General features: G+C 44.1%; 1 protein-coding gene across 1 annotated transcript in view; it reads left to right on the forward strand.

Annotated features, from left to right (window-relative positions):
* The first annotated feature begins 248 nt into the window (after positions 1-248).
* The window catches only part of slco3a1a (solute carrier organic anion transporter family member 3A1a), a 20,736-nt gene continuing 1,945 nt past the window's right edge, over positions 249-19,039 (forward strand). Inside the window, exons 1-8 of the mRNA XM_058646470.1 lie at positions 249-934; positions 2,616-3,066; positions 15,787-15,885; positions 15,957-16,229; positions 16,428-16,592; positions 17,389-17,587; positions 18,448-18,616; positions 18,887-19,039. The exon at positions 18,887-19,039 is cut by the window's right edge and continues 14 nt beyond it. Of these exons, the coding sequence (XP_058502453.1) occupies positions 791-934; positions 2,616-3,066; positions 15,787-15,885; positions 15,957-16,229; positions 16,428-16,592; positions 17,389-17,587; positions 18,448-18,616; positions 18,887-19,039 (1,653 nt within the window). The 5' untranslated portion in view covers positions 249-790. The remainder of the gene's footprint in view (positions 935-2,615; positions 3,067-15,786; positions 15,886-15,956; positions 16,230-16,427; positions 16,593-17,388; positions 17,588-18,447; positions 18,617-18,886) is intronic.

Genomic DNA, 19,039 nt, shown 5'->3' on the forward strand with positions numbered 1-19,039 from the left:
GATTATTCATTCTTGTTTAATATGTCAAATCATAGTTATTTACTTGTTTTAGTGCTTAAATGTTATGATTGATTAATGTCTGACTTCTCACAGAAACCAGTGAGCACACTCACTTTATTATCCAAATAAATAACAATCATATGTTTTAGAGACACTCGGAGAGAGGGGGAGGGAGAGAGAGAGGGGGGAGAGAGAGAAAGACATTCAGAGAGAGAGAGAGAGAGAGAGAGAGAGAGAGAGACATTCAGAGAGAGGGAGAGGGAGAGAGGGAGAGAGAAGTCATTGTCCGGACAGCAGCAGCAGCAGCAGCAGTAGTTTCAGCAGCAGCAGCAGCAGCAGTAGTGGTGACCGGAAGAGCAGTCCGGTACCTAAACGTTCACCTGCTGCTATAATTCCTGAGGAAAGCGCGGCGGAACCATGCGACGTGTCAGAGATTTGCGCGAGCGTCATTCCTCCTCCGCGCCTTTCGCTTCAGGGAGTTTACGTGTCTGCGCGCGTCGACGAGGAACTCATGTGTAGCCGCGGACGAAGCGCTCAGTCCCGCGGAGTTGTGAAGTGTGTACCGTGAGCTGTCACATGGAAGAAGAAAACAAAGCATAGAAGCAGAAAAGTTCGCGTGGGTCACTGAACGCAGCAGCAGCAGCAGCAGCGAGGACGTGTCTCGCTCTCTCTCTCTGAACCAGGAGCGAGGACGTGTCTCGCGCTCTCTGAACCAGGAGCGAGGACGTGTCTCGCGCTCTCTGAACCAGGAGCGAGGACGTGTCTCGCGCTCTCTGAACCAGGAGCGAGGATGCAGGTGAAGAAGCAGCGGCAGTCTGAGCGCAGCAGCGGGGACACGCTAGCGAAAAGCCCCTCATGCTTCTCAAATATCAAGATCTTCTTGATATCGGAATGCGCTCTCATGCTGGCTCAGGGCACTGTTGGAGCTTATCTGGTGAGTTCACCACACACACACACACACACACACACACACCCCTCACTGCTCTGGTCTCATCCGGGTTTGAGCTCTGTGCAGCTCCTGTGTGCGGAGTCAATGACACGTAGCTCAACTTTGACACAAGTCCAGCTGCTCGTGAGAAAACCTTCTTTGACACGGATCCACTGACACGTCTGGAATGCATCACAACAAAAACAGCACAACACGTTCTACGCCTTCGTTCTTTTGTTTCACGCAACAGGTCCTTCACTTGTACTAAGTGTGAGTGGACATGTCAAGTGTATACAGTGATGTTACAAAGGACTGATCGTAGGAAACTTCCCAAAGTTCTCTGAAATGTTGCTCAAACAGCCTCAGGCCACTGTGAACTTTCATTTTCCAAGAATCACTCAGTAACTGCAGCTTAGTTGTAATAAATAGACGAAATCCAAAATACCATGGCCATATTTGGAGTGGAACATCTTATCTAGTCTGGTCGTGGACCTGCTGAGCATCAAGCATCCTGTCGCTGAGAGCAGCAGCAGCAGAACACTGAGGCGGCTTTCACAGGAGCATTTTCTACACAATATGGCTCTCCTCGTTATGCCTGATAAGCCACACCTCTCACACAGGTGTCACACCTGTTATGGTGCATTTTGCCCTAAAAAATGTAGCACAAACACCTGTCCTGGCAGTTTAAACAGTAATCCCCGCAGGTTAGTGTGAGGCTTGTAATTATTGACTTGACACAAACGTAGGACGCTGTATGACCTGTTTGTGTGTCAGAGCTCATTTACATGGACAGGACATGAGCTGGAGTCTCTGTGGTGTCTCTGATGGGATGATTGGATTTAAGGCTGTTTGCTGGCAGCCAAGAGTCAAAGCTCCAGCGATCGCTCCTCCCTTTTGTTTTCTGGGATTTGCTCACTGTACAAGACACTGTGCAAGTGGAAGTGTGCCCTGGATGACCAGCCCGGTACAAGAGTGCACCCTGCACCCTGCACAAGAGTCATGAGCAAGAGTCTGACACAAGAATCAAACCAAGCCCAACTGTAGATCAATTAAAAATCCTTAGAACTCTTATTTAACACTCAAACGTCTAAAATCTCAATATTTCACAGAGGAGTCTGGTGTATTTATGACAGTGCTGCTGAAAGCCTGTGATCCATTCCTATGTTTGTGGTTGGTAACAGGTGCAATTCTGTTTCAAGAGTCAATCGCAGATTACACAGGTCATCAGATGGGGTAACAGCAAGTATAGTGTCCTCTGTGTTAGCTGCAAGATGGATGTTTCAGATGTGAGGAACTTGAAAGTAGTAAAGTATTAAGGCCCAAACAAAAGGCTGCTTCACATGGGGTCAAAGTGGTGAATATATTCTAGTGCTGGCAGAGAACTGGCAGAAACAGGGAAAGATAGTTGGTAACAAACTGGAACACAAACGAGGTGAGTAATCTAGGTGAGTAACTGGGATTATGAGAATAAAACATTGAAATATGTCAATTCTGATGTGTTCATATACTCAAAAAGGACGGAGCAACATAGCACAGACAAGTTAGCTTGGTGTGTTCATATGATATGCCGTGTTTGTAGTTATATGACATAACTTCAAAATCATGACTCGTGAGTCTGTGACAGGAAATGACCACACCCTTGGATTGCGTACATTGTGGTCTGATTTTGTGCCCCTGGATGTTTCAGGTGAGCGTGCTGACCACCTTGGAGCGGCGATTCAACCTGCAAAGTGCTGACGTCGGTGTGATCGCCAGCAGCTTTGAGATCGGCAACCTTGCGCTGATCCTGTTTGTCAGCTACTTTGGGGCCAAAGCGCATCGGCCCCGCCTGATAGGCTGCGGCGGCATCGTCATGGCACTTGGCGCTCTCCTCTCAGCACTCCCGGAATTCCTCATAAATCAGTATGAGATAGGAGAAATGTGGAGGACTGACCTGGGTCGGGATTACTGTGCCAACACCAGCAGCAGTGCTCAGATTGAGGATGCTGTGTGTGCTGACAGGGCTAACACTAACATGATGTACCTGCTGCTGATCGGAGCGCAGGTCCTGCTGGGGATCGGGGCCACACCGGTACAGCCGCTGGGAGTGTCCTATATTGATGATCACGTGAAGAAGAAGGACTCCTCTCTCTATATAGGTGAGCCACACTCTTCACACTCTATGCTATACTGTACAAGCATGAAGGAGACAACCATGGGAGCCTTGTAAAGGCCGTGGTGTTGGGAGGTTTGAGGATCACCAGCTGAATGAAAGGAACTGATAATCATCACAATGGAAAGTAAAACACTATTTGCTGTGACACACTGCTTTCCCAAGGCCGTGGAAACTGGTACAATAGAAAGTCTGAACACATCAGATCATTCAAAGGAGGAAGTGCACTGTGTTTTCACTCTGACTCAGAAGTTGAAGTGTGATGTGATGTCACCTCATTACATCACTCATTAATCTAATCTTAATCTTACACTAACACAAACACAGTGAAGTAAAACAAAGAGCAGTACATCACATTAAGTACATGAATTCATATTTTATTATCATGTTTGAATTTGTAAGTAGTGTTTTGTTCGTGTCACTTTCAGACTGTTTTTTCTGCTAAGCTAACAGAGTTAGCTAGTCTGGATCTATCTGTAGAAAACTAGCACAACTAAAAGTTTAATACTTACCAGTTTTTAGTTTTTGTAAAATGGAAAAGCTTAATGGTAGCGGCAGCCTTTATGCTAAGTTAAACTTAACTAACTGGCTGTTAGCTCTAGCTAATAGCTAATATTATCACAGATTTGAGACTAGCGTTGGTCCCCTTGTCTAATGGTGCCTGTGTTTTAGAGATCAGACCATTTGAAAGATTTCCTCTCTGTGTTGCTATATGAGTTCATCAGTGGTATTTGATGAACCCCTAAAAAGTTTAATGTAAGTATGTCAAAAACAACATGAGCACCCACCACGTATGTTTCCCTGTGTTCAGTGCATGGGCCGTGCTTTGAATTGATTCTCCAGGTTGCAGTGTCATGCACCAAAGGAGTAGATTAGATGTGTTTGCAGTGTATGTGTCATTTAGTTACCAGTGCAGGGCAGAGACGGTGAATAGAGGATGAGTTTGAGTGCAGCCTTCTTCACACAGCAGTAGGGATGTAACGATTACCGGTATGACGATAAACCGCGGTAATATTCCCGACGGTTAGTACTACCGTTTCAAATTTTAATTATCGTTAAAACCGTGATTGATTACCGCAACTGATTACCGAAAAACTCACAGTGATACTGATCATTTCCTGGAGAAGCAGCAGCACTTGAACGGCACTCGCTCAGAAGCGAGTTTCCACTGTCTGTCCAGCGACACGGCTGAAGCCACCTGCGCTCCAAAAATCTCCGCGAAGGGGGGTAACACTTTCAATTTGATCTCCGTGACCACCACCCACTACTTTTCAGCAAGTAAGTCAACAAATAAAGGAAACCTAAGTTAATTGTTACCTAACGTTACTCCTGTAAAAATACATGTTATTGGGCGCGATCAGCGAAAGCGAGTAGTGTGCAGACGACAGGTCCAAAGTGTGTTTGTTTCTGTGTTTTTTTATTTTATTTCTATGCTGTGTACGACAGCCGCTACTTAATTATTATCCGATACAGAGTGAGGACCTGCGTGTGTGTGCGCGTGTCAGTCAGATGATAATTAATAATAATAATAATCATCATCATATAATATAAAATATATTGTTTTAAATAAAACTTGGTTAAAAGATTTCAGTGTGTATGTTCAGTACTTTTGGAACATTTTGAACACATCTAACAATACCGTGATAATATTGATAACCGTGATAATTTTGGTCACAATAATCGTCACATATCGTTACATCTCTACACAGCAGCCTTCTGTTGTGCGCCGTGTTCTCTCAAGTTCAAGGCGGATTTTTCAAGCTTGTAACAACTAAGCAAAAATCAGGGCCTTGGTTTTTTAACAGCACCACTGTTGGTGTGTGAGCAGTGTTCGTGGACTGTGGACCCGGCATAGAGAGGAGAGGAATTTGGTTCTGTCCTCTGATAAGCTGCGAGCAGGAAAACGCAGGAAAAACAAGCGGTGAGCAGCAAGGAACAATGTGGTATTGAGTCGCACTCAGCTGATCGTTCAAATCCTACTATTGCAAGCATGTCATGTGCCTGCAGCTGCATGAATGGTGCAGATTGTCTGCGATTCAGGGAGATTTAATTATTTTTACTCAGTTAACTTCAACAAATTCATACTTTGTGAATTGCAACAACAATATATTTTTTATATTAATGTCATCACATAGGACATTTATGAAGTAATTTGTACTTATGAAATAAAAATGGTTAAAGAGGCCATTAGCAGGTGTCATTACTCTCAAACATGAGTGCACACATGCACATGGAGACATAGCATCAAAGATCATCTGCTCTCATTGCATCCTCATCTTTCACAGCAAGGTTTAACCCTGACCCCGAGTGAAGGACAGGGTTGAAGCCAATGTATTATTTATTCTGCTTATTTTGATTTCACATCATCAAAAGCAGTAGTAGAACATACTTTGTCATGTAAGTAAGTTAAACCTTGATTATTGTTACATAACACCATGTGCACCTGAAGCTGCTTCATGTCCAGGTGTGAAGAACGTGGCATCTGTGGTTCATCCCATCAGAGTTCAGTGTTGCAGGAGGAGCAGAGCCTGTAGACCTGGAGCAGAGCCATAATTACACAGTAAGGCAGGAATGCCAGCCAGCTATGAGGTGGTTCTGAGTGGGCCGGTATGCACATGCATACCACACAGGCCTGTGAGAACTCCACCAGCAGCTCTGCCTGCTCTTACTGTGTATACAACAGCACAAACAGTAACATACGCTGTCTGCTCAGTGTCTGCTCTGGCTTTCATACAGAATTCCTCAGTGATGCGTGTTCTTCTCTAAAAGGAAATATCTCAACCTCGCTGTTGTCAAGTGAAAACTTAACAGAAACTTAAACATAAACATAAACATAAACATGCATTTTATGGATTGTGTTGTTTTGGTGTTTCCCTCGTCTTTGGCCAAAGGAAACAAATATGATTGGACAGATTGCGTCAACAGGCTCTTCGTTCCCACTGCTCTATGACCTTTCACTGGCCACTGCTAATTCGGTCTGGTCCCTCAGGACCCCCGACTGCAGAAATAGACCACACAGGACACACAACTGATTTCAGAGCCTGGGATTTATTTCTTTTAAAGTGTAACGGTATAATAACACATCATACACACGATACATACGTAAGACATTAACTGATCAGTGTCGTACATATCATACATCACATATCTTGAATTGAACTCATGTAATGCTCAAGCATGTCTTGAATACACCTGGTGTAATCTACCTTTTTGACAGCAGCAGAAAAAAAACAGGTTTTACCGGTAACAGTAATTAGGGTTCCACTCCGGGGTTTTTTTTTCTGTATTTTAAAACTGCTTACATGTTTACCAAATTCTCTGAATGTGTTCCACAACTTTCTTAAAAAAGCTTAGAAGGTTAGCATTTAAAACAATCTAAATACCTTTGTATGTATGAATAAATTGGAAGTGTCACCCCTGGCAAAGGTCAGTGAGGATTCCTCCTCACTCATCATCCCACAGCGCTGGATGACAGCAGACCTGAATACGTTCACAGTCAAAATAAGCAATAACATTAAGACACAGACAGTATGCTGAATGATGTAGATATGTATACATTTTAATAATATCATCCTATTAGAGACTAACCCTAACCTCTGTAACATGTAAACATGAATCTGAGTTGATTCAGAATGAGATCAATAGTCATTGTATCAGGTTTGTTTCATTTCTTGCCAAAGAGCAGAAACATCTGTGCTTTCACTTTGACTGTAACAAACTGCTAACCTTATTTTTGCTTTCATTTATGAGGAAAAAGTACTGACTTCAGATTCCACTGAACCAATGACGGGCCACGCGGTGTGTGTAGTGGTTAGCACTCTTGCTTTGTAATAAGAAGACCTGGGTTTGAGCCGCGGTTGGAACAAGGGTCTTTCTGCATGGAGTTTGCATGTTCTCCCCGTGTGTGCGTGGGTGTTCTCCGAGGTTCTCCGAGGTTCTCCGAGGTTCTCCTCCCACAGTATGTGGCATTAGGTACACTGGACACCGTAGGAGTGATGGTTGAATGGAAGGCCCTGTGATGGACTGAACTCCTGTGGAGGCTCTGTACAGCAGCAGCAGCAGCAGCAGCAGCAGCAGCAGAATCAGACATGCCTCTTATAACTGGCTCTACCTGTAGAGTACAAGAAACACCTTCCATGTCATGTTTGGAATGGCCGTTATTTGCAGGCTGTATCACCATCTCTCACTAAAGCTATTGTTTATTCATTCAAACTTAGATATTTTATCATTAGCTTGACTTCTGTTCTGCAGGTTTATTGAGAAAGGAGGAAAAGGTCTGAGAAGGACTTGCCAACATTTCTCTCGCTGCAGTCGGGCGTTTATATAAGCTACTTAAACTCAGTGCATGCTAATGTCATCTTGGAGGATTAGATTCTAAATGGCTTTTTCCGTCCCTACTATAAGCTGCATGCTGAGTTTGCCTAGCAACATTATGGCAAGACGATAAATGACATTGCAGTTTAACTTTGATCATCAAGCCACTGCTGTGTGAGAGGAGGCGCGGTCGTCAGCGGGGATGTGAGCACAATGACCCAGAGGCCACACCCTGTTCCTGTCAGTCCAGTCCTGTATGAGAGAGAACTGAACACGAGCTTATCTTTTAACCAGCTGGTCAACAACGTGCTGCTGTTGTCTCAGAGCTGATCAGTAATTATCTGGGCACAGCTCCTGCCTCTGAGCAAACGTATGTTTGTGATGAGTGACTTTTATCTGCTGCTCTTCTTCTGATATGAATCGCAGGGGTTGAGTATGGAGACGGTTGTTCACCTCAAGTCAGCCTGCGTTTTCACAGCGTGTCACACTCTGCAGTCAGCTCACATGTAAAGCTCCAGAGTCACATTGTGCTAAATCATTGTAAAATCTGCGTACATAGTAATTAGTGCTGGGCCATATGGAAAATAATCACACTTTATGTATCATTTGATATATATCACGATATAAATCATTGTTCTGTCAAGCTTCCCCTTTTCCCCTCTGAAGTGAAATTTAAAGATATGAAAAGGTTATTTTGGTTATTGTTTATTGTGGAACTCGACAAGTGAACTGAAGTCAAACAGGAACTAAAATCTTACAGGTTCAACTTTTACAGGACAACAACCTAAATGATTTGATCAGTTCTACACTAAAGTTAAATATCAGGAACTATGAAAAACATTTTTTAATCCCTGTGTGTGACTTGGAACGAACACTAACATAACGTAGATTAACCCATCCCATAAGAAAAAGGGAGGTTAATAAGAGGTTCCGGGTGCAGCGTCGTGTCGTCATCTCAAAAGTAACTACTGTACGTCTGTTCACCTCAAGGTGTCCAATCATTCTCATGTCTCTGTCTCACTCTCTCTCAGCCGCTAAATAATCCATCCGTTTGTTGTTCATAATCTCTGGAGAGCGTTTGCAGCTTCATGACGGAGAATTCTCCTCTCCTGCTTCTTCTATAGCAGCAGAAGTGAGACCAGAAGCATCTGTCTTCATTAACATTTGCTTTTTTCCGTGTCCGTCTTCAGTCAACAATGAAAACTCACGCAGCTCCTCCGAACACCAGGAACAGGAACTAGTTTACGCAGCAGCGGCTGCATATAAAGTAGCCAGCAGCTGATATCACCACACACACTAACTAGGAATTGATTCCCAGCGATCAAACAACCCAAATTCAAATACAAGGTTTGTAGTTTTAAGACCCACGATACTGTGATTTGAAGCATGCAGTGGCTTCTTCGTGATTTCAACATTCTTTTTTTGTTTTTGTTTACCCGACTTGTGCTGAGTCGACTTGTTGCTGGTTTTCTCGTTTGGTTTAGTGGAGTTTGTCGTTTATTAGATAAACATATTATCTTCAAACGCTAAAATCCACTATGGGTTAGGGCAGCGTTCACCAACATGGGGTAACATCCGTGATCACTCAGTAAAATATCATTGATATCGTTTATAAAAACTGTAATTAATGCATAATATTCAATATTTAAATGGTAAATTGCATAAAATGTTAATATGGTAGCCCTCCATATTATTCTACACCCTTCAGTTAGCTCTCGGTCTCTGAAAGGTGCTGATCCGTGGCTTAGGGTTAATGAATCAAGCTCGAAGTGATGAATCTAGAACTTGTTCTCACAGATCTGTACAGAAACAACCTGGTAGTAATAACACTGTCACAAAACAGGAACTCAACATGTCATCACACAGGACATCTGTGGCTGAGGGTGTCAGGTTTTGTTGCGCCTCCCTCTGAACGGTGGGCAGTTGAGTGCGTGAGGCGTGTGATGACCTCACACGGAGAAGAGGGCAGCTCTATCATCATGGTCGCAGTAGTGGAGTCCGTTTGTTCCATGTTTTGGTTGTGACCACTTAGAGAAAGCATGTGGAATAGTGGAGTGAAATAATATTTTGTATTGCAAAAACAGGAGAATAAGAGCTGTACATGCACGAGTTCTTTTAATGTGCAGTCTGTATGGAGTTTGCATGTTCTCCCTGTTTGTGCATGGGTTTCCTGCCACACTCCAAAAACATGCTGATTTGGGGATTATGCAAATACGAACTGGGATTGGCACTAGCGCCTCCCGCAGTGGCAGAAGATGAGTGACTGTTTTTATACATACCAATGTTATTTTTACACTTAGAACTTAGAACTCAATCACTTTTTTGTTTTTTTTATCTAAAACTGATACGGTTAATTAAAGTAATTGAGACTGGTCCAACATTACAGACCAGGGTGAAATATGTTAGTGGTTCCACTGGATTGGTCTGAAGACATGATCTTTTTGAAGATCATCATTAGCACATGTGCTTGAGACTTTCTTGGCCATCAGGGACCAGAACGAAGTGTAAGTTTGGAGGCCATCCTGAGGCTGTTGTGTGTTACACACCATGTTATTTTTGTGACATTTTCCTGTCATCATGAACCCCTGTGGCCTCAGTAAACCTCACCACACACCATGCAACCTTCTTGAGGAAATCTGGGTCAGGCTCTCTGGCTGCTGATTAAAAAGGGGATTTTTCTGTCATCTATTGGCGCCTCCCCCAGTGGATGGAGATAAGAAGTGGGAGGAGACGGATCATAAACACAGCAGCATCAGCAGGCCCTCGGCACAGAAACGGCCTCTATTTGAAGTGCTGAGCCTTGTGGAGGGTGCAGCTCTCCCTCTGTTTGGCTTAAATGTGACATGGATGTTGCTGGTCAACAAAAATGAGCAATCCTGACCTCGAACAAGGACTTTCTTTGCAAAATACAGTCACTCTGCTAATGTAGCTACAAATCCGTAGCCTCATAGATTGAGTGGTGTGTAAGTGGTTGGTGCATGGGCTCTTAGGATTACTCAGTGAACTCATGTTCAGCAGTTAATTCCCATATCACAGATAGTGGAAAGTGAGGGACAACAGTGCCTAATTAAATGGACTCCAATCGATAGCTGGGCGGTAATAATTGATTATTTGATTCAATCAATGTAAACTTTACTCAGTGTAGAGTCCTAATTCATCCATGTCATGCTCCATTTGATTAGAGGTTTTTATTATAATACTCTAACTCAATGTCAACAGCAATATCTGAAGACTATTTCTAATGACTTTCAGGATTCATTACAAATCTAGCCTGCCTCGTCGAGTGTCCTCTTCCTCAGGATGCAGTTAGTGCTCCACTATAATCAGTGGCATACATGGCGTTGTACACTTGGCTGTATATTGTGCAGCTGCTTTTCATTTGTTCTTGAAGATGGCGGGTAAATGGGCTGTTGGCATTTCTAACTTGGAATCTGTGACCACCTGCTGTCCGGCAGTCACGAACCTCTCTGGACTCTCGTCTTCAATGGAGCAGCTGCAGCTCTTCAGTGGAGAGACTTGTTCAGTCTGTGTCTTCTCCCTTTTCCCCACACCGCCCTCATGCTATCACCACACCACCCTCATGCTATCACCACACCACCCTCATGCTACCACCACACCGCCCTCATGCTATCACCACACCGCCCTCATGCTACCACCACACCACCCTCATGCTCTCACCACACCGCCCTCATGCTATCACCACACTACGCTCATGCTATCACCACACCGCCCTCATGCTATCACCACAATGCCCTCATGCTATCACCACAATGCCCTCGTGCTATCACCACACTGCCCTCATGCTATCACCACACCGCCCTAATGCTACCACCGCACCGCCCTCATGCTACCACCACACTGCCCTCATGCTATCACTGCACCGCCCTTATGCTACCACCACACTGCCCTCATGCTATCACCACACTGCCCTCATGCTATCACCACAATGCCCTCGTGCTATCACCACACTGCCCTCATGCTATCACCACACCGCCCTAATGCTACCACCACACCACCCTCATGCTAACACCACACAGCCCTCATGCTATCATCGCACCGCTCTCATGCTATCACCGCACCGCCCTAATGCTACCACCACAATGCCCTCATGCTATCACCACACCTCCCTCATGCTAACACCACAATGCCCTCATGCTATCACCACACCGCCCTCATGCTAACACCACACTGCCCTCATGCTATCACCACACTGCCCACATGCTATCACCGCACCGCTCTCATGCTATCACCGCACCGCCCTAATGCTACCACCACAATGCCCTCATGCTACCACCACACCACCCTCATGCTAACACCACACAGCCCTCATGCTATCACCACACCGCCCTTATGCTAACACCACACTGCCCTCATGCTATCACCACACTGCCCTCATGCTATCACCGCACCGCCCTCATGCTATCACATATATAAACATTATACATTACATAGAATACAATGTTCCCAGGCTGGAATTATAATATTATTGATATTAAAAAGACAAATGCACTGTTTGAATGTGTTTGACATGAAACATGATGCTAATACTGAACTTATTTAGGTCAATGATGGCTTTTACTGCTTCCTGGAACAGTTGGACTGAACGACACAAGGTTAATTGGACTCAAAGACTAAGTCACTGTATATCAGTTAAAGTAGCCTAATGCTGTTGGCCTAGAAGCTAGAGGTTTACAGGCACACACACACACATCAGCCCGTGGCCAAGTGGAAAGGGAACTTGGCTTGTAACCGGAAGGTCGCCGGTTCAAGTCTCCAACAGGTCGAAAGGGCTGGGGTACCCCTGAGCAAGGTACCCAACCCCCATTGCTCCCCGGGTGCTACTCAGTGTGGCAGCCCGCTGCTCCTAATTCTAGGATGGGTCAAAATGCAGAGAATAATTTCCCTAAGGGGATTAATAAAGTATCTAAAATAAAAAAAAAAACACACACAAAATGTTTGTAAGCTACTATAACGTCAAGGTCTTTACACAGCTAATATTAGTGCAGACGTCCAGGTGCTTCTATGGAGTCGTTTATTTACATGTTGTCCATGGAATAAAAATCAAAAAATACCTACAAAGTAAAAGTAATAACGACGAGCTTGATCAACATCCCAGAATCATAGATAGATGATCCACATACCCATTACAATGTTATGATAGAATCAATGTGATGCAAACAAACATTTTACTACGCTTTTTATTTTTGATTCCGTTGCTTCCAGTTCTCATTCCAAATTCACAATTCATAAAATGGGAAAGGCTTTTCTCAAGATTTATCTGGGAAGGCAAAAAAACAAGAATACACTGTTCCACCCTTCAATTACCTCAAGAAAAAGCAGGATGGACTCTTCCAAACTTGAAGGAATATTACAGTGCAGTACAGATGCGTCCACTTACTGGTGCGGTCTTAAATGTTTATTATGTATGTGCGTTATGTTGTTCCATTGAACTGTTCTTGTCCCTGCTCGCTGTCAATCAGCTGACGTTCATTCATATGAAGACCTGCAGGTGTGTTAGTCTGCTCTGACTTAAGGGATTAGTGAGGCAACTTGAGCAGGATTAACAGAGGAGGAGGAGGACGAGGAGGAGGAGGAGGACGAACACCTCCTACCTGTGTTGCCTGGTATTAAAGTTATCTGTCCACATGGTTTAACCTGGCTCCACATTCATTTCAGAAGTGGTTTTATGAAGAGTGCAGTGACGCCTTTCACTCTTATCTCCTCTTCTCTGGTCTAATCCTTTCAATTCAATTTTATTTGTGCTGAATCACAACATACAACAATTCACACAGTGACACAAGGCATCAGTGGAGAGAAGCAGACTCACAGATGTTCAGCACCTGCCTCGACCGGTCGGGGTGAAAGGACAAGAGGGAGGTGTGGCACTGTGAGACACACACATTTCAATAAGTTCACACACTCACACGTGCACATGAATTAGTAATCGACTGTATGAGTCGATGATGCCAAGGCAGATTGCTCTGCGTAGTTCATTCATACAGCTGTCTTGAATTAGCGACCTATCAGCCAATCAGAAAATAGTATTCACTGTCGCTGGGTAGAATGGACGCTCTGCAGCTGGAGTCACGAGACGAGGATTGTAAATGTTGTAAGTGTTTGCTTCCTTTATGCGACATTATTAGAAACATACACTTTCACCGTCTATACTGTTGTAAAGGTTTCTGCTGTACTGCGTGTGGAGCCTGGAGATAATGTGTTTTGTCATTTTCACTATACAAATAAAACTGAACTGAATTGAATTAAAAGACGCAGGTTGTTTTGTATGATCATTGTTGTGCCTTCCTAGTTCTGAACAGTCAGACTGGTTTGGAGACGTTTGTGCTGTCAGTGGTTGTGGTTGTGAATCAGCGTCCTGTGACACTATGACAGTGTGTGTGTAAGGAAGCACTTGAAGCAGAGAATGTTCCATGGCTGCTGCTGCTGCTGCTCTCTGTCTGTTTGTACTTACAGTACTTCCAGTGTACACACACAGTACATCCTCATCATGTGTATTTACATTTCTGGGATGTTTCATCTGGATGTTGACAGCGTTGCATTTAAAGCGCCTGCAGAGCAGATTTGCATTGTCATACAAGCTGCCTGCCTGCTTTCACGTTATTAAACGTGACTGAAGCATGTCATGCTCTGGCGCCTTATGTTCATTTCCGTCTGACTGTTTCACATGTGAATGGTTTTATTTTGTTTCTTCAGTGAAAGCCACAAATCTGCCATTTCCTTTATGTGAAGAATAAACTAGGACGTGAATAAGGCTAGAATTATGTGGATGTGTTGACTCCCTTCCTATGTTGTGGCAGGATGCAGAACAGAACACACCCTAGAGCTGCAACCAAGCATTATTTTCATCTTCGATTCATTATTTTCATGATTAATCGAGTCCATAAATGTCTTGTTTTTGTCCACAAACCAAAATGATTGAGTTTTTAATGATTTCTTTGTTTTATGGAGCAAAGAAAGCAGAACATATTCACATTGAAGAAACTGAAGCAATCAGAAATCTTGTTTTAATCATGAAAAAAGCTTCAAACCGATCAATTGATTATCAAAATAGTTGTAATTGATTATTATTCGATTAATGGAGTAATTGTGACCATGCTTAGTCACAGTTGTTGAGTTCATTTGAACTCAGAATAAGATGATGTGGTTCATGTCAAAGATCCATGTTCAGACTATAAAATAACACAGTTCACTGGGAGGAGCTTCTGAATGCTTCTTATCTTCATGGATAAACTCTCAGCTGACTCTGTTCTAATGATTCTTCTCCAGCTGCAAACTAACCAGCAACTGCTTCTTCTGCTGTTCCTGTCATACTATGAGTGGAAGGTTTATGCGTGTGTGTGTTTGTGTTTGTGTGTGCGTGTGTGTGTTCACACTGAGCACACATTGTCTGCTGGTTGCGTGTGTAGGTGTGTGTGTGTGTGTGTGTGTGTGTGTGTTGCCTCTGGCAGATTTGCTCTTCCATGACAGTTTCCCTGCTGTCATGCTTCACCCTTTTCCTGCTGAAACATAAAAGTAATTAGGACTCAGCAGGTAGAAATCCACATTGCTCGATGCTTTTAAACTTATCAGTAAAGCTGCAACTAACGATTATTTTCATGATCGATTAATCTGTCGATTATTTTCTCGATGAATCGTTTGGTCCATAAAATATCAGAAAACCTTAAAAAATATCGATTTGTGTTCGTCAAACCCTGAAATGATGATGTTTTGTCCACAAACCAAAATGATTGACTTTTAATGATTTCTTTGTTTTATGGAGCAAAGAAATGAAGAAAATACTCACATTTAAGAAGCTAACAATCGAAAACCTTGTTTTAATCATGAAAAAAGCTTCGAACCGATTAATTGATTATCAAAATAGTTGTCAGTTAATTTAGTAATCGATTAATAATCGATTCATTGATGAATAGTTTCAGCTCTACTTATCAGTGTATTGGAGCTCTTCACTCACGTTATGTGAACCTAACACAGTGTACAGTGTGTTCTTTAGCTGCTTCAGTGTTGGACGTGTGTGTGTTGTAATGAGTGGTTATTTGAGTTCCTCTTGTCTTTCTATCATCTCAAACCAGTTTGATCTCCGTCATCGAAAATGGAGACAAAGACATCGTCTACACGTCTATGCAAAGATGAACTTATCAGTACAATATTCTGCTATAATCCCTTAAATAATCTCTCTTTCTCATTCTGATGCGTGAAAGTCAGCAGCTGGTCTTCACCATGTCGACATGCTGCTGCCATGGTCTGCTGATATTAACGTTAATGAGCAGTTGAACAGGCGTACCTAATAAAGTGGCTGTGTGTGTTGGATCACATTCACTGTTGTAACTCTGTGAAAACATTAAACTTGGTATTTTTGCCATGTGTGTGTGTGCAGGAATCCTCTTCTCCACGCTGGTGTTTGGCCCCGCCTGTGGCTTCATCCTCGGCTCCGTCTGCACTAAATACTACGTGGACGCGATCTTCATTGACACGAGTGAGTGTCATAATATTCCCTCAGTGCTGCGTTATTTCTTGGCTTTACTGACACGAGCTGCATCTCCACAGGTGATCTGAGCATCACTCCAGACGACCCGCGCTGGATCGGGGCCTGGTGGGCCGGCTTCCTCCTGTGTGGGGCCTTGCTCTTCTGCTCCGCTGTCTTCATGTTCGGTTTCCCTCAGTCGCTGCCGACCGCCGAGAGAGAGGAGGGAGTGGACAGCGAGCAGGCGATGCTTCCGCCCTCTCTCAGTTCAGAGTATGAAACTCCAAAAAACAGCAATGGAGTTGTACACTGCCACGAGCTCCCCAACAGCGCCACCTGCTGTCAGCAACTCAAAGGTGAGCATGTTTTTATCATACTGTATGAAATGAGCTGTTAATATTGTAAAGTATTTTAAACAACATTAGTTTGTGATTAGAATGAACATCCAGTTTGTTGCTGATGTTAGTTTTAAACATTTACTTGAACATGTGATGTTTGAAACATCTGCATTTTATCCGTAGAGATTTCTTATTGTACATCTTCCGTCTCCTCAGTGATTCCAAAGGTGACCAAGCACCTGCTGTCAAACCCAGTGTTCACCTGCATCATTCTGGCCGCCTGCATGGAGATCGCCGTCGTGGCCGGCTTTGCAGCCTTTCTGGGGAAATACCTGGAGCAGCAGTTCAACCTCACCACCAGCTCAGCCAACCAGCTGTTAGGTCTGCATTCACAGAGCATTCACACCTACTGTGTCTCACTCTGCTGTGTCTCACTCTGCAGCGTCTCACTCTGCTGCGTCTCACTCTGCAGCGTCTCACTCTGCTGCATCTCACTCTGCAGTGTCTCTCTGTGCTGTGTCTTACTCTGCAGCGTCTCACTCTGCTGCGTCTCACACTGCAGCGTCTCACTCTGCTGTGTCTCACTCTGCAGCGTCTCACTCTGCTGTGTCTCACTCTGCAGCGTCTCACTCTGCTGTGTCTCACTCTGCAGTGTCTCTCTCTGCTGCGTCTCACTCTGCTGTGTCTCACTCTGCTGCGTCTCACTCTGCTGTGTCTCACTCTGCTGCGTCTCACTGTCTCACTCTGCTGTGTCTCACTCTGCAGTGTCTCACTCTACAGTGTCTCACTCTGCAGCGTCTCACTCTGCAGCGTCTCACTTTGCTGTGTCTCACTCTGCAGTGTCTCACTCTGCAGCGTCTCACTCTGCTGCATCTCACTCTGCAGCTTCTCACTCTGCAGTGTCTCACTCTGCAGCGTCTCACTCTGCTGTGTCTCACTCTACAGTGTCTCACTCTGCAGCGTCTCACTTTGCTGTGTCTCACTCTGCTGCGTCTCACTCTGCTGTGTCTCACTCTGCAGCGTCTCACTCTGCTGCGTCTCACTCTGCAGTGTCTCACTCTGCTGCGTCTCACTCTGCTGCGTCTCACTCTGCTGCGTCTCACTCTGCAGCGTCTCACTCTACAGTGTAGTAGAGTGTGTAGTATAACACCTGGCGTGTGCACCTGTCATCGTTCAGGCATGACGGCGATTCCCTGTGCCTGTTTGGGGATCTTCATGGGCGGTCTGCTGGTGAAGAAGCTGAACCTGTCGGCGCTGGGAGCGATTCGCATGGCCATGTTAGTCAACCTCATATCCACCGCCTGCTACGTCTCCTTCCTCTTCCTGGGCTGTGACACGGGTCCCGTCGCAGGAGTGACGGTTACGTATGAAAACCAGTAAGAAAAGAGTCTTCATTGATGGCAGCCATGTGCATGAATCAATGTAGAACGTTGTTAGATATATTTATCTCTATTTTTGTAATTATTAGCAGTATCTATTGTTTATTTATTCATATCACTTCTTGTTTCTACTGTTTTTTTTATTCCATACAAATTCAATAATTACAATAAGAATACACAGTAATGTGCGTACAATGTAAAACTATATATACTATAACTAAGCAGCATAAGTAATCATAGTGTCGTTAATAATAAGAATAATAATCAAACTCACAATAGAAATATTTACTGAATTATCTCACTGCTGCATAATTATTCATTTTAAGAGTTAAACCACTGTAAATAACACACCAATCACAAGTCAATTATTAACAAGAATGAGCACGGAGGCAACAGCTCATTCATTCATTCATTCATTCATTCATTCAAAATATAACAGAAGACCAGAAACATCATTATATCAATATAAATACTATGTCCACATCTAAGTTGTACAAACATGAAGTTTTTCTGCTTCTATTGAAATCAGTGCATTTCTGCTCAACTGTACATCTGTCACTGAGGCCTGAGAATCCTTCATGTCACAGACACACGTGGAAAAGATGAAGTCCTGGTTATAATGAATGTACTGGGATGGTTTGTATTTATTTTAGTCTGCAGTTTATAAAGCTTGACGTTTGCTGTAGAAATCAAGACTCTAGGCTTTTGTTGGTGTTGCCTGACCTCTGCATCTGTGCCAGTTATCATGGAGACGTGTGAAGGAAAGCAGAGATCCAACACTGATGAATGATCCGTGCTGGTTTGTGCCTTGTAGCTGAAACTGAGTGTTTCCTGTGGTGTTTCCTGTGGTGTTTCAGCACGCTGCAGGTGGGACAGAAACCAGACGCTCAGTGCGTCAGTCACTGCAACTGCTTCACCTCGTCCATCAGCCCCGTGTGCGGCTACAATGGCGTCACCTACCTGTCTGCCTGTTTCGCCGGCTGCACCCGAGCAGGAGGCGCTCGAACCACTCCCAGCATCGCCCAGGTCTGGAGCCACGTTATGTGTGTGTGTGTGTGTGTGTTAGTGTTAGTGTGAGAAAAAGTCAATCAGACTGACTGTTTACATGTAAGTCATGTTTAATCTCCTCTCCGTTCAAATCTCGTGCATACTTACATGCTTTGTCTGAGGTGTGAGAAACATTGTTGCTCACACGTCAGACAAATAACAATGTAGACACCAGGCTTTCTCTGAAATGTTAACACAGTGTGCTTCAGACATAATGTGATTTTTTTCCCCGTGTAACTTCATTTCCAGAACCTGACAGGATGTGGTTGTATATCAGCTGAATTTGCCACAGCGGTTCCTGGAAAATGTCCGACTCCGGGCTGCCAGGAGGCCTTCCTCATCTTCCTGTGTGTGATCTGTGCCTGCAGCCTGGTGGGAGCCATGGCCCAGACTCCGTCTGTC

Source organism: Solea solea, chromosome 12 (assembly GCF_958295425.1).
Source record: "Solea solea chromosome 12, fSolSol10.1, whole genome shotgun sequence".
NCBI lineage: Eukaryota > Metazoa > Chordata > Actinopteri > Pleuronectiformes > Soleidae > Solea > Solea solea.